The 16,246-nt window shown below is 44.1% G+C and overlaps 1 protein-coding gene across 1 annotated transcript in view; it reads right to left on the minus strand.

Moving 5' to 3' along the window:
• Window positions 1-10,885: 10,885 nt before the first annotated feature.
• Window positions 10,886-16,246, minus strand: part of LOC111980755 (synaptopodin-2-like) — a 41,109-nt gene continuing 35,748 nt past the window's right edge. The window contains exon 5 of the mRNA XM_070435829.1: window positions 10,886-13,843. Coding sequence (XP_070291930.1) covers window positions 13,196-13,843 — 648 coding nt within the window. The 3' untranslated portion in view covers window positions 10,886-13,195. The remainder of the gene's footprint in view (window positions 13,844-16,246) is intronic.

The raw sequence follows: 16,246 nt of genomic DNA on the forward strand, positions 1-16,246 counted from the left end.
ATGTCGGCCAATTTTTATCTCTACAATGCAATACACTTCGAAAGGCGGTGACCAACAATGGTCACTGACTTGACAAAAGTGATCCGCTCGAACGCGCCCAATGGTATGTGGTTGGGTGGTGGTGGGGGGCTAAATATAGCGGCTACCACTCCCCTTCCCTCCCTCTCGCTCGTGGCTCAGTGTCTGTACAGAAGCTTAGGCTGGGTGCAGGGGTTGCTGCCGAGCTAGCTCCTGCCTAGCCACGACTTCCCCCCCACCCCTTTCTGACACCATACCATCTCCCATAMTTCCCTTGGTCTGATGGGCAAGGACCTGTTGGAAAGTGTGTGAGGCTGAGGTTGTAAATACCCCTCTCCCCCCCAGTAGAGCCAAGGACAAAACTCTTATATTACCAATCCTTAACGCATATCTGTAGCGTAGACATCAACGGCCTGCTCAGGGAGCTGAAATGATTGGATATGTATCTGCTATAAACTCTTCCTAAGCTGCTGAAAGGAACCGTTTTGGTATTGGGCCCTAGGTGGCAGTAGAGGTAATTGAGAGGTGGGGTTTTATATTTCCGGTGCACCAAATGCATCAATGACTATGGGACTACCAATAGTTTAGTTACCAGGACCTAACTGCATCCCAGCCTTGTCTTTTTGGAACTTTGTAGGCTTTTTGAATGGTCTTCAATGAGCTATAACTTTGTAAAAGGCTGAAGTAAATTCATCCACAAGCACGAATAGGATTATATAAACCTTAAAGGGGCAATCTGCAGTTGCTACATCCATTTTTGGACCTATAAATGAATTATATATCAAGTTACCCATTGATTGTTCAAGAATTATAAATGCCTTATGAGCTTAGTTCCACCGTCGTACACCATCATAAACCAAAATATAAGCTTGGTTTACTCCAATATTTATAAACAAACACTGTATAGCTTCAAAACATGCTTAAAACTATCATTTTAATGTATTGGATGGTCAGTCCTTGCGTCCATGGCTCTGTCTATGAATTTGATAGTGGTTTCATTTCTCCAGGCCATCCCTCATCTTTACACCAAAACAGAAACCGGGGATGTTGAGTTTGTTGAACAAAATTCACAGTTCTTCACTACTTCTATCCTATTCTAGTCTATCCAACTCAATTGCTGACTGTTGTGTTATGCTACTTTGTGGCATCAAACTTGGAGATTTGAAGCATCATCACATGCTGACAGTGGGACAGGACTGCTCTTTTGTTCTAATGCTGCACCACTCTCCATAGCCCAGCTGCTGTATACCCCCTGCCATTATGTAACTGTCTCCTAGGCAACAAGTCCCCCTAACAACCCCTACCCAATGGCTATGGAGCGTGTGACTCGGAGGGAATAAACATCAAGCATAGTGTTGCACACATGGCTAGTAAAATGGCGWTTTTTTTTTTTTTGCGTTAGTTATTACTTTGTTTGCTCAGAATGTTTGTGCAGTAATTTGACGCTAAAATAGCAACCCCACTATATGCCGAGGGAATTCACGTGTGTTATGATAATAATAAATTACATTTGTAGAACGCTTTTCCTTTACAGATGTAAATCACAAAGCTCTTTACATTGTGACCAACCATTAAAATAAAGCTTTAACAAAAAGGCTAAAGACYTTAAAAGATAGCTAGCGGTCAAGTACTATACAAGATACACAAAATAATAAAGGTGACGAGGACAGAACAATAGAACTTGAAACAAACGTATAAGACCAACAACTGACACCACAACGTAGAAAGTATTACGTGAAAGCCAGTTTGAAGAAGTGATTCTTTAGCTCAGACTTAGAGYACGTGGTGGTCTGGGGCATGCGGAGGTGGGMGGACTGCAAGGAGTCTTTGATCATTTGACRAGAGTGACCCTGAAGGCTGTTCACTGAGGTATTGGAGACCATAGGCATTGAGGGGTTTTGAAGACTAACAGGAGGCTTGAAGTTAATTCTAAATTGGATGGGTAGCCTGTGGAGAGAGGCTAGAATGGGGGTGATGTAGGCAGATCTCTGTGTTCCTGTGAGGACACTGGCAGCGGTGTTCTGCACAAGCTGCAGCCTGTGGATGCTTTTTTAGGGGAGGGCATTGCAGTAATTGAGTCGGGAGGTGACYAGGGAGTTGACCATCTTTTCCAGATCAGGTTTGGAGAGAACAGGATGAAGCTGGGTGATGTTTCTGCAGACAGACAGATTTTGTGGTCAGAGAAAATGAGGGAGGAATCCAGTAACACCCCAAGGTTGCAGACCTAGGAGGACAGTGGGATGGAGTGGCTGCCAAAGGTAGGAGTGGTGATGGGACTGGTTTTCGTGTGATGGGGAGTGCRGATGAGGATTGCTTCTGTTTTAGTACTGTTGTGTTGCGGGAGGTTGTTTGACATCCAGGCCTTTTTGTCATCTAGACAGCTTGTGAGGGTGTTAATGGAAGAGAGGGAATCCGGGGTTGGTTTTATGTAGATCTGTGTGTCGTCAACATATTATGTGCGGTTTGAAAGGTATGAGGTGAACCAGTTATGAGCGGTACTGTCGAGACCTATGTATTCCTTCAGTCGACCCAGGAGGATGCTGTGGTCAAACTGTGTTGAAGGCAGCACAGCTGTGTACATACCGCCACAAGCAAACACCAAGGCGACACTCAGCGAACTGTACAAGATTATAAGCTAGCAAGAATCCTCTCACCCGGAAGCAGTCAGTGTCCCAGAAGCAAGCCCGTTTAAAATAAAATGTCTCAAAATATCACCAACATGTATCCTGGCCCACAAGACGATCCAGCATGCTTGACCATGTATACACAAACATCCATGATGAGAACAAAGCCATCCCCCGCCCCCACTTCAGCCAACAGATCACGTCTCTCTGTTCCTCCAATTTGTAAGTCGCTCTGGATAAGAGCGTCTGCTAAATGACTTAAATGTAAATGTAAATGTACAAGCAGCAACTCAAGAAGGAGCCACCAACACAGAGAATAGTGTGGCGCTGGACAGAGGAAGGAGTTTCAATGCTGCAGGATTGTTTTGAGAATACTGATTGGAATATGTTCAGTCATCCACCCAGGACTCATCATCAACATTGAGGAATATACATTGTCAGTCAGGCTTCATTAGGAAATGTGTTGATGATGTTGTACCCACAATAACAATTCGGACATACCCCAGCCAAAAATCCTGGATATACTGAGATATCCGTACAGTGCTGAGAGCCTGTACTGCAGAATTGAATGTAAGCAGAACGAACACCGATGACTCGGTGTCGCGCGACATACAAGCTAAGCCGGAACGAGCTCCGCAAAACCATTAGGGACGCAAAAAGATAATACAGACTCAAACTTGAGTTGATGTTGGCTAGGATTACAGACTATCACAGACTACCAAAGCCTACCTCCTAGATGAGTTTAACACATTCTATGCTCGCTTCGAGGCAGACAATACCGAGCCATCCAGAAAGACTCGCTGTTCTGGACTACCAGGTGCTTTTTCTGTCCGAGGCTGACGTGAGAACTCTAGTGAATACTCACAAAGCCACCAGCCCAGATGGCATCCCTGGCCGCGTCCTCAGAGTGTGTGCTGACGAGCTGGCAGGCGTCTCTTTTCAGACACTTTCAACTTCTCCCTGTCCCAGGTGGTAGTCCCCACCTGCTTTAAGGAGACCACCATCATCCCAGTCCCCAAGAAAAACAAGGTGACATGCCAGGCACACTCCAATTTGCCTACCGCTTCAACAGATTCACGGAAGATGCCATTTCCTTTGCTATTCACATGGCCGCAACACATCTGGGCAAGGGGAACACCTATGTGAGAATGCTGTTAATTGACTACAGTTCAGCATTCAACACTATTGTTCCCTCCAAGCTCAACACCAAGCTCAGAGCCGTGGGTCTTGACACCATCCTCCGCAACTGGATCCTGACTCTTAACACAGGGGCCCCACAGGGGTATGTCCTTAGTCCTCTCCTGTACTCCCTGTTCATCCACGACTGCATGGCTTTGCACGACACCAACTCCATCAAGTTTTTCTCACAAAACCACGGTTGTAGGCCTGATAACCAACATGGACAAGTCAGCCTATAGGGAGGAGGTAAGTGAACTGGCATTGTGGTGTCATGACAGCAACCTCTCCCTCAACGTCAGCAAAACAAAGGAGTTGATTGTTGACTTCAGGAAGCAGACGAGGGAACATGCCCAGGTCCACATCAACGGGACTGCAGTAGAGAGTCAACAGTTTTAAGTTCCTRGGCATCCACATCACCGAAGACTTGTGTATTGCGGCCTGGTAAGGGAATTTCTCAGTCCACGTCCCAAAGCCCTAAAGCGGGTGGTGAAGATGGCCCAGTACATCACTGGGACTGTGCTCCCACCCATCCAGGACATCTACTCYAAGCGATTCCTGAGGAAAGCACACGGCATCATCAAGGACCCCACACACCCCAGCCACGAGCTGTTCTCTCCCTTACCTTACCTTACGTAGCAGTCAGACGTCTTTGTCTTTGTCTTGTCTCGTCCCATGTATATATCTTTTTCTTCACATTCTTTTTAATATGTTTCCTAAACCTCAACTTCAAAAAACTCTGTTGCAACCCGCCTCACCCAATGTGGTGTGGATCTGTTTTTTTCCAAAAGTATTTCTATTGACCTCTGAACTGGAATACCTCAACTGAAGCTAACTAGCTACCAGCTATCAGTCAGCTAACGTTTAGCTCGGGAAAGCTCTCGCCAGTTCATACAATGTGTTTCAAACCAGAGCATACCGGACCTATGTTTCTCTCCATATCCCCGGATTCCTACCGCAAACTCTGAACCCTTTCATCTGGATCATGGCAGTTAGCTAACCGCAACCCATTGGTTGACTACTCCTGGCTAACGTTTCCGTCCCGTAGCAAGCACCAACTAGCCTGGGGCTAGCCCATGCTAGAACCACCTCCCGGCTAGGGCTCCTGGGCTACTCCTGAAGCCCACTCCTCGACTACAATATCCGGACCCCTTCTACTGCCGGTAAGGGGCACGGAACCCCGCCGATCCTTCATGACTGGAATACCGACATAATCTGCCCGAGGATCCCAACAGGCCCCTCAGGCGCGACGTCCCCTGAAGGCCCATTCTGCTAACCGCGGCCTGCTAGCTATCTATAGCARATTGGACTGTTAGCRGWTCCARCGGKCAGTTTCTTGGACCACTATACCCATTTTGCAAATTGGACTTGGACCCCTCTGCTACTTGGAACCCTACTAATTCCACSARTGGTCTATCGACGTCACCGCACGAGGAGGCAAAAACAGACTTTTCCCCCATCGCGACGTCCCTCTYAGGCKCTTWWGCTAGCTTGCTAGCCCCGGCCTGCTAACTGCTAGCTTGCTAGCACCGGCCTGCTAACTGTCTGAATCGCCGTGTCCCCAGCCAGCCCAACCACTCACTGGACCCATACGATCACTTGGCTACACATGCCTCTCCCTAATATCAATATGCCTTGTCCATTACTGTCCTGGTTAGTGATTACTGGCTTATTTCACTGTAGAGCCTATAGCCCTGCTCAATATGCCTTAACCAACCATGTTGTTCCACCTCCCACATATGCGATGACATCACCTGGTTTAAACGTCTCTAGAGACTATATCTCTCTCTTCATCACTCAATGCCTAGGTTTACCTCCAATGTACTCTCTTCCTACCANGATGACATCACCTGGTTTAAACGTCTCTAGAGACTATATCTCTCTCTTCATCACTCAATGCCTAGGTTTACCTCCAATGTACTCTCTTCCTACCACACCTTTGTCTGTACATTATGCCTTGACTCTATGCTATCGTGCCCAGAAACCTGCTCCCTTTACTCTCTGTCCTGAACGTGCTAGACAGCCAGTTCTTATAGCCTTTAGCCGTACCCTTATCCTACTTCTGCTCTCTTCCTCTGMTGATGTAGAGGTTAARCCAGGKCCTGCAGRSCCTAGCTCCACTCCTACTCCCCAGGTGCTCTCATTTGTTGAATTATGTAACCGTAAAAGCCTTGGTTTTATGCATGTTAACATTAGAAGCCTCCTCCCTAAGTTTGTTTTATTCACTGCTTTAGCACATTCTGCCAACGCGGATGTCTTAGCAGTATCTGAATCCTGGCTTAGGAAGACCACCAAAAACCCTGAAATTTACATCCCAAACTATAACATTTTCTGACAAGATAGAACTGCCAAAGGGGGCGGTGTTGCAATCTACTGTAGAGATAGCCTGCAGASTTCTGTCTTACTATCCAGGTCTGTACCCAAACAATTTGAGCTTCTACTTCTAAAAATCCACCTTTCCAGAACAAAGTCTCTCACCGTTGCCGTTTGCTATTGACCACCCTCTGCCCCCAGCTGTGCCCTGGACACCATATGTGAATTGATTGCCCCCCATCTATCTTCWGAGCTCGTGCTGCTAGGTGACCTAAACTGGGACATGCTTAACACCCCGGCCATCCTACAATCTAAYCTTGATGCCCTCAATGTCACACAAATTATCAATGAACCTACAAGGTACAACCTCAAATCCGTAAACACGGGCACCCTCATAGATATCATCCTAACTAACTCGCCCTCCAAATACACCTCTGCTGTTTTCAACCAAGATCTCAGCGATCACTTCCTCATTGCCTGCATCCGTAATGGATCTGCGGTCAAACCACCACCCATCATCACTGTCAAACGCTAAAACACTTCTGCGAACAGGCCTTTCTAATTGACCTGGCCGGGGTAACCTGGAATAACATTGACCTCATCCCGTCAGTAGAGGATGCCTGGTTATTCTTTAAAAGTGCCTTCCTCACCATCTTAAATAAGCATGCTCCATTCAAAAAAAATTGAACTCAGAATAGATATAGCCCTTGGTTCACTCCAGACATGTCTGCCCTTGACCAGCACAAAAACATCCTMTGGCATTCTGCATTAGCATCGAATAGCCCCCGTAATATGCAACTTTTCAGGGAAGTTAGGAACCAATATAGACAGGCAGTTAGGAAAGCTAAGGCTATATTTTTTTAAACAGAAATTTGCATCCTGTAGTACAAACCCAAAACATTTCTGGGACACTGTAGTCCATGGAGAGTAAGAGCACCTCCTCCCAGCTGCCCACTGCACTGAGGCTAGGAAACACTGTCACTACCGATATATATCCACAATAATTGAGAATTTCAATAAGCATTTTTCTACGGCTGGCCATGCTTTCCACCTGGCTACCCATACCCCGGTCAACAGCCCTGCGCTCCCCACAGCYACTCGCCCAAACCTCCCCCACTTCTCCTTCACCCAAATCCAGATAGCTGATGTTCTGAAAGAGCTGCAAAATCTGGACCCCTACAAATCAGCCGGGCTAGACAATCTGGACCCTCTCTTTCWAAAATTATCTCCCGAAATTATTACAACCCCTATTACTAGCCTGTTCAACCTCTCTTTTGTATTGTCTGAGATTTCCATAGATTGGAAAGCTGCCGTGGTCATCCTCCTCTTCAAAGGGGGAGACACTCTAGACCCAAACTGCTACAGACCTCTATTCTACACTGCCTTTCTAAGGTCTTTGAAAGCTAAGTTAACAAACAGATCACCGACCATTTCGAATCTCACCGTACATTCTCCACTATGCAATCTGGTTTCAGAGCTGGTCATGGGTGCACCTCAGCCATGCTCAAGGTCCTAAATGATATCATAACCGCCATTGATAAGAGACATTACTGTGCAGCCGTATTCATCGACCTGGCTAAGGCTTTCGACTCTGTCACAACATTCTTATTGGCAGACTCAACAGCCTTGGTTTCTCAAATGATTGCCTCAATATCAATGATGTTGCTCTTGCTGCGGGCGATTCCCTGATCCACCTCTACGCAGACGACACCATTCTGTATACTTCTGGCCCTTCCTTGGATACTGTGCTATCTAACCTCCAAACGAGCTTCAATGCCATACAACACTCCTTCCGTGGCCTCCAACTGCTCTTAAACGCTAGTAAAACCAAATGCATGCTTTTCAACCGGTCGCAGCCTGCACCTGCACGCCCGACTAGCATCACCACCCTGGACGGTTCCGACCTAGAATATGCGTTGGAACATTGCTTATTAAGTACCTAGGTGTCTGGCTAGACTGCAAACTCTCCTTCCAGACTCATATCAAACATCTCCAATCCAAAATCAAATCTAGAGTCGGCTTTCTATTTCGCAACAAAGCCTCCTTCACTCACGCCACCAAACTTACCCTAGTAAAACTGACTATCCTACCGATCCTCGACTTCGGCGATGTCATCTACAAAATAGCTTCCAATACTCTACTCAGCAAACTGGATGCAGTTATCACAGTCCCATCCGTTTTGTTACTAAAGCACCTTATACGACCCACCACTGCGACCTGTATGCCCTAGTCGGCTGGCCCTCGCTACATGTTTGTCGTCAGACCCACTGGCTCCAGGTCATCTACAAGGCTATGCTAGGTAAAGTTCCGCCTTATCTCAGTTCACTGGTCACGATGGCTACACCCACCGTAGCACGCGCTCAGCAGGTGTATCTCACTGATCATCCCTAAAGCCAAAACCTCATTTGGCCGCCTTTCCTTCCAGTTCTCTGCTGCCTGCGACTGGAACGAATTGCAAAAAATCTCTGAAGTGGAGACTTTATCTCCCTCAACAACACTTTAAACATCTTCTATCTGAGCAGCTAACCGATCGCTGCAGCTGTACATAGTCCCATCGGTATATAGCCCACCCAATTTACCTACCTCACCCCATACTGCTTTTATTTATTTACTTTTCTGCTCTTTTGCACACCAGTATCTCTACTTGCACATGCTCATCTGATGATTATTCACTCCAGTGTTAATCTGCTAAATTGTAATTATTCGATTTATTGCCTACCTCCTCATGCCTTTTGCACACATTGTATATAGATTCTCTTTTTTCTACCATGTTATTGACTTGTTTATTGTTTACTCCATGTGTAACTCTGTTGTTGTCTGTTCACACTGCTATGCTTTATCTTGGCCAGGTCGCAGTTGCAATGAGAACTTGTTCTCAACTAGCCTACCTGGATAATAAGGTGGAAAAAAAAAAAACTTGGTTCACCAACTACTTCTCCGATAGAGTTCAGTATGTCAAATCGGAGGGCCTGTTGTCTGGACCTCTGGCAGTCTCTATGGGGTGCCACAGGGTTCAATTCTCGGGCCGACTCTTCTCTGTAATATCAATAATCTCGCTCTCGCTGCTGGTGATTCTTTGATCCACCTCTACTCAGACGACACCATCTGTATACTTCTGGCCCTTCGTTGGACACTGTGTTAACAACCCTCCAGACGAGCTTCAATGCCATACAACTCTCCTTCCGTGGCCTCCAACTGCTCTTAAATGCAAGTAAAACTAAATGCATGCTCTTCAACCGATTGCTGCCCGTCAGCATCACTACTCTGGACGGTTCTGACTTAGAATATGGACAACTATAAATACCTAGGTGTCTGGTTAGACTGTAAACTCTCCTTGCAGACTCACATTAAACATCTCCAATCCAAAATTAAATCTAGATTTGGCTTCCTATTTTGCAACAAAGCATCCTTCACTCATGCTGCCAAACATACCCCGTAAAAACTGACCATCCTACCGATCCTCGACTTCGGCAATGTCATTTACAAAATAGCCTCCAACACTCTACTCAACAAATTGGATGCAGTCTATCACAGTGCCATCCGTTTTGTCACCAAAGCCCCATATACTACCCACCACTGCGACCTGTATGCTCTCGTTGGCTGGCCCTCGTTACATATTCGTCGCCAAACACACTGGCTCCAGGTCATCTACAGACTGTGCTAGGTAAAAGCCCCGGCCTATTCTCAGCTCACTGGTCACCATAGCAGCACCCACCCGTAGCACGCGCTCCAGCAGGTATATCTCACTGGTCACCCCCAAAGCCAATTCTTCCTTTGGCTGCCTCTCCTTCCAGTTCTCTGCTGCCAATGACTGTAACGAACTGCAAAAATCTCTGAAGCTGGAAACTCTTACCTCCCTCACTAGCTTTAAGCACCAGCTGTCAGAGCAACTCACAGATCACTGCACCTGTACATAGCTCATCTGTAAATAGCCCATCCAATCTACCTCATCCCCATAGTGTATTTATTTATCTTGCTCCTTTGCACCCCAGTATCTCAACTTGCACATTCATCTTCTGCACATCCTACCATTACAGTGTTTAATTGCTATATTGTAATTACTTTGCCACCATGGCCGATTTTATTGTCTTACTTCTTATCCTACCTCATTTGCACATGCTGTATATAGATGTGTCTACTGTATTATTGATTGTATGTTTGTTTATTCCATGTGTAACTCTGTGTTGTTGTATGTGTCGAACTGCTTTGCTTTATCTTGGCCAGGTCGCAGTTGCAAATGAGAACTTGTTCTCAACTAGCCTACCTGGTTAAATAAAGGTTAAATAAATTAAAACACACACACACAGTACATTCATGCTACACACACATCACAACTGCTGCTACCAGATTCTTATTTCCCTTACCCAATACACGTGTAAATATTGTGCCAATACTATAAATTGTGCCTTCCTGTAATACACTTATGCTAAAATGTTTATTCTATTCCACTGAGCTATTAACTTTGTTTGTATTCTTATCTTTTATTATTTCTTATTGTTGTTTGCGTTGTCGAGAAGGAACCACCAAGTAAGCATTTCGTTGGACGATGTATACCATGCGTATCCCGTACAACTAATAAGACATGAAAAAAAAAAAACATTTTAGCGACACATGGACTTCCAGCAGCACAAAAAACAATGATATAATGATTCCATATTGATTTGATGATGCCTATATTAGAACTGGGATGAATTAAGATGGAGTAGKTTAGAAACATGTCAGTCCCACAACAACAAAACGAGAAAAATACTTGGTCAGTAGTTCAATGCTTTTTTTATTTTCCAAAATYCCRCATRCTGCCTACTGAAATCAAAGTGAAGAAATCAAATGATGAAATTAAAAACAAAAAGTACACAGACATTGGGTAATTGTTTGGGCTGAAAGTACTGTAAAATAAATGAAAAAGAAAATACAAAAAACCACATATCACTCTTATCACTCCAATATATTGTTGCTGATGACACACATACAGAACTTTGTGAAATCACATGACAGATACTAACTAGTGTTAAACAATTTCAAATCTTGCAATAAGAAGAGATGATACATGAAAATTCAGAATTTGATCCATCGCAGTCACACATAGAATCTMTACTCTGGACTGATGAAAAGCCATGAGAAGTAAGCAACACAAGCAAACGCAAGTGATGTATCTCACAATTTCAACTTGATCCACACCATACATGTCCATGACCACATAATAAAAGTACAGATATTGATTTCCTATTCTACATTCTATTTGCTTTGAAGCCTATTTATCACCAGGAACGGACATCAGCAAATAACACATTCTGTGCTCTACTTAACAAAGTCCAAGAACACAATTTCCATCCCTCACTCTCTTCTCTCTAATGTACCTAGTGTCAACTCTCTTACATAACTGGATATACTTTTTCCAGGTGCCCACAGTGTAATCACTGGGAAAATACCTTACAATGTCCTGTTAGATGAGTTAGAAGCTTGATGCCCTCCCCTTCATATTCATCACGTGATGCACCTTTAATTGCACCCTATTCRCTATGGGCCCTAGTTAAAAAGTAGTGCACTGTATAGGGACACAACCCTTGTTCGGTGCCACCTGTTAATGTAGTAAATAAAAGGCAGCTGGCAAAAAAATTATGAATTAATCTCTGTATAGTAAGTAACCTGTCCGCACAATGTGTTGAGCTATAGATTTAGCCATTCCCCAAGTTGTAAGCCTCGTTTAGACCCACAATGCATCAGCAGTAGTTCTAAGGGTTGAAATCCTGACTTGAGATATATTTTGAGCAAATCTTTAAGTGACTTATCTTTAACACTTTACATGATATTATTTATAAGGGATTTATACATACTTTAAAAARGTATAATCAACGGTTTATAAATGACTTATAAACACTTTGCATTAAGGTATCTTTAACATTATTTGTAAAGTCTTAATGTAAAGTATTAAGGTAATCTAAAGGATTTACCTAAATATATATGATTTATATGCAAGTTGGAGATGTGTGTGGCATCTCGCAGTAGTATTCAGCCCTGTGTTCTTAGCCCCTTGCTCTGGATGTTTAACGGTGTACTTTAACTGTTTCCCAAAGCATTAACCAACTTCACATTGACACGTTTAGTTTGACAAGACACGCGAATCCARGAACACCACAAAAACCAGCATGCTAAGTAAATACATCCACAGTYGCACTTTAAGTCATCTGGATAATAAAACGGTAAAATCATAAAACGTGGCCCTTTCGTATCCAACTCCCCACAACGTATATGTGGCCACCAACCACTACTATAACACCTGTGTTATTTTGTGTGTTTCTCTTAGGGCACTAACACTATCAACTAATGCTATTGTACTAGATTCTAGCTTGTCATCACACATTATTGTACCACTCAGCAATTTCAAACTGACCTTTGTGGTCAATTGTGAGTGGGTGATCTGTATGATGCACAGCGAACCTAGCAGTATATTTCCCACTGTATTCCATACTGTATAAAGGTTTTTGACACAAATGTACATGTCCATTCATTACTCCCATCCTTTAATTTTTATACATGACAATCACACATTCTGCCTTACAACATACTTTATGCCCATTTCTTCCTCCGAAGAAATACTATTGATTTCACTTACTTTGAATGCTACCATCACATCACAGTGTTGGAGGAAATTKAAGCCTCTGACAGTGCAATTACACCCTTCTTTTTGCTTCAATCACTCATTGATTTCTGTCCAATGAAAGCGTGATGAAGTGAAACTCAATACCATCCCATTTGACTAAAATAGAACCATCATTGACAGTGTCCCCAATACCAAAACATTTACTCTTATCATCTGTATATTCTTAGCAGTATTCTCAGTGAAACCCGAARAAGCAGATCCAACCTCCTTCAATCTCTCTCCTGTACACACCACAAACTCAATAGCTATCCCCTCGCTCTCCTCAACCCTTGTGTTATCCCATTGTCCCAAGTTTTATATTATGCTGATTATATATATGGTCCTTACTACTATTCATCTGAATATCTTGGAGTTACTTTCTGGCCTTGTTATGAAGATAAGTAGCCATCKTGTTTGTCTGCCTCTAGCGTCTCCAGCTCCAGTCGGTGTGGTACACAGATCTGTAGCTTGGCTGCTGCTGCCCCCTCAGGGGCCTTCCGTTCCCATGACTGGCCCCAGAGTGCTCGATATTGGCCTCCGTCAGGGACCTCTGGGGCTGCAACTGTCTGGGCAGGGACCTGTAGCCAGCTGGACCGGCGGGGGCCGAGGCCGTGCTCTTGGTTGGGGACAGGAACGGAGGCATAACTCTGCTGTAACTCTGGCTCTGACCCTGGCTCTGGGTCTGGCTCTGCCTCTGGTTCCATCTCTGGTTCGGGTTCCATCCCTCAGTCATCCTGGGAGGATCGTAGGACACCCTAGACTTCCACTCAGCAGGGGGCTCGGGGAGCAGCTTGCGCTGGGCAGCCAKGCACACGTTGAAGGCGATGGCCTGCTGGAGGTTCTGGAAGGTGAAGGCCTCGTCGACCAGGCCCATGGGGTGGCGGGCTGCGGCCTCCCAGGGGGAAGGAGGCTTGTGACTCTTGTCCAGCCAGGACATCTGCCTCCCCGGGGGTGCTGGAGCAGACGAGGCCCGGGGTTTATATGAGAGGGAAGGGGACCCAGACGATGACCGGAGGCKCAGCGATGGTGCTCTGGCGGCYGGTGGGGACAGAGAGTAGCTCCTGCCAAACGCCTGGAAAAGAGACATTCAGACATGTTTACTTCAGACAGGGACTGATTTTTAAGCACGCACTTGTCTGACTATCCTTCCAGCAAGAACAAATCACAGTGGAACTTGGAAAATGGCTTAGACATACAGTAGTTTGAGAGCTTCCTTTGAGCATTTAATACCCACATATAATCCAGTATTCTCTTCCCTCTTTTGCAGCAACAGTCATGTGTAACTGTACAGCTTCATATTAGGTTATGTTCCAAAGTAATATTTTTGATATGGTAGTTCGATTGTTTATCAACAATAATATAAAGCAATGAGAATTCATTTTGTATCACCTTTCTCACAATAGTTATGCCATAAATCATTAGTTTGTGTTCTCTTGGTAAATGGCAAAAGAACGGCACCGTCCTACATCGTGTGAGGAGTATTTTGGTAACCTGAATCATGATATATTAGGAGTTGACATTCACGCTGCTAGTATACTGCACAAAGGCCTGCTCTCAATTCTCAAAACAACTATTGATGTTCTGAAGGAAGACAACTACCAGAATCAGGATAAAACTTGATAGAGGATTCCTATTCAAGAAGCTACAACCTTAGAAAAAAAGGAGAACCATTTGAAGAACCCTTTTTGGTTCCAGGAAAAACTATTTTGGTTTCCATGTAGAGCCCTTTCCACAGAGGGTCCTACATGGAACCAAAAAGGGTTCTGCCTGGAACCAAAAAGGGTTCTACCTGGAACCAGAAATGGTTTTGCTATAGGAACAGCTGAATAACCCTTTTGGAACTCTTTTTTTCTATGAATGTACTTTTCCATTTTTTGTTTTCACAATTCCAACACTTGCCCGACTTTTGATTTCTCAGAACAATTGGCTTATGAGTTTGTTTCCAAAATAAGCCACATTTATTTTGTTTAAATTGGATCTGACTGGCTTTGTGGATTACCAGCATCACTTTCAAGGTGTCTCAATGAGTCAGCAAATCTTCTCAAGGGCCGTTATCTTGTCTCTCTCATTGTATCAAAGAACAGGTCCCTTTTAATTCCCTATTAGGATCCCTGCACAGGCAGTGGAAATGTGTGTGTCGATTGGGCAGTGCTGGCAGAATCTCTTATGTTCATAACAGTCTTCCTGCAATTTAAACCACTCRGAAGGGAGTGTGCTGCCATCTGGTGAATAAGTGTAAGAACAGCCAATYAGATCGACTCATATAGATTGTTGTCAATGGCAGAAAAAGAAAATGGAATTGTACGATTCATTTTAGGGGGAAATTCGATGACTAACTTGTTTAGTGGGTCAAGATATCCGGTAAGCTGTAAGAAGAGCCCAAGAATTGTCTTTGCGATCCAGCTGTCACTATTTTGACTGCATATGAATCGGCTTATGTAGATTAGTAGACAATGTAGCTACATTAGGTCATGTTTTATTCAAGATTGATGTTAAAGAGGATTTGTACACGTGAAAGGATGCTGCCTTTGTTGCATTTGGTTTATTTGTCTATTGGGAGATTTTGAAAATGATTATCTGTGGAAAAATCTTTATCCCCCTGTTGTCGCATTTTCTATTTTACTTACTCTATCTTTTTTCCATTGCTAAATTGTAGCTCAAGCTTACTGTTTTTAATCAAATTAACAGATAGATGGTTGTTAAATGTGGGTGGAGTACGAATAAGTGTGTTACCWAATGTTAATCCAAGTGTTTTGCCAAGTTTACCAGTAATCAAATCAACCAAACCTGCACTTTAAACCACCTTCGAAAGGTAAGGGTGGGACATGGTGATACACAATGGAATTGGCCTTCATATCCCAGGATATGATATCCCAGGATAGGACAGGCCATGTACAGTTGTAGGATCTTAATTTGATCAACCTTTTGCAAGATGACTTTTTTTTCTCAGGAAATGTAAAACTTGTGATGTATTTGAGGTTTAAAAAGGCTTGATTTCCCCTTACGAAAAATATATCAACCCCTACAAAAATGGCCATGAATTATAATCCACATAATAATTAACATTTCCTGTTGCTGCAGGATTATTTTCCTGCTGWAGCAAACTGGCTCAGATTAAGCTCCTACATCTGTAGGTCTTTGGAGTGGCCGTTTGTCAGAGGTTTTTGTGTTTTCAGACAGATGTTCGACTCGCTCCACATACGGTGCATCAGTGTTATGGGTCAGATTATCAAGATTTATGTATTTCAATCCCCTACTGACGCTTAAAATAGCCTCTGACCAGGATAGAAGGAAAGGCATGAACTAATRGCTGATTTCCAGCCACTGCAGGGAATGCTTGGGTGTCTGCCTGGGATTGGAGGGGTGACATCAAATTTAGATGGGCACCATTGAGTCTGGCTTTACCACACCATTGGGGAGTCCACCTAGCATTAGCCTTTTAATGATGTCATGGCAGCTGGGTCCATTGGAAAGG

The sequence above is a fragment of the Salvelinus sp. IW2-2015 genome, linkage group LG3, assembly GCF_002910315.2.
Source record: "Salvelinus sp. IW2-2015 linkage group LG3, ASM291031v2, whole genome shotgun sequence".
Taxonomy (NCBI): Eukaryota; Metazoa; Chordata; class Actinopteri; order Salmoniformes; family Salmonidae; genus Salvelinus; species Salvelinus sp. IW2-2015.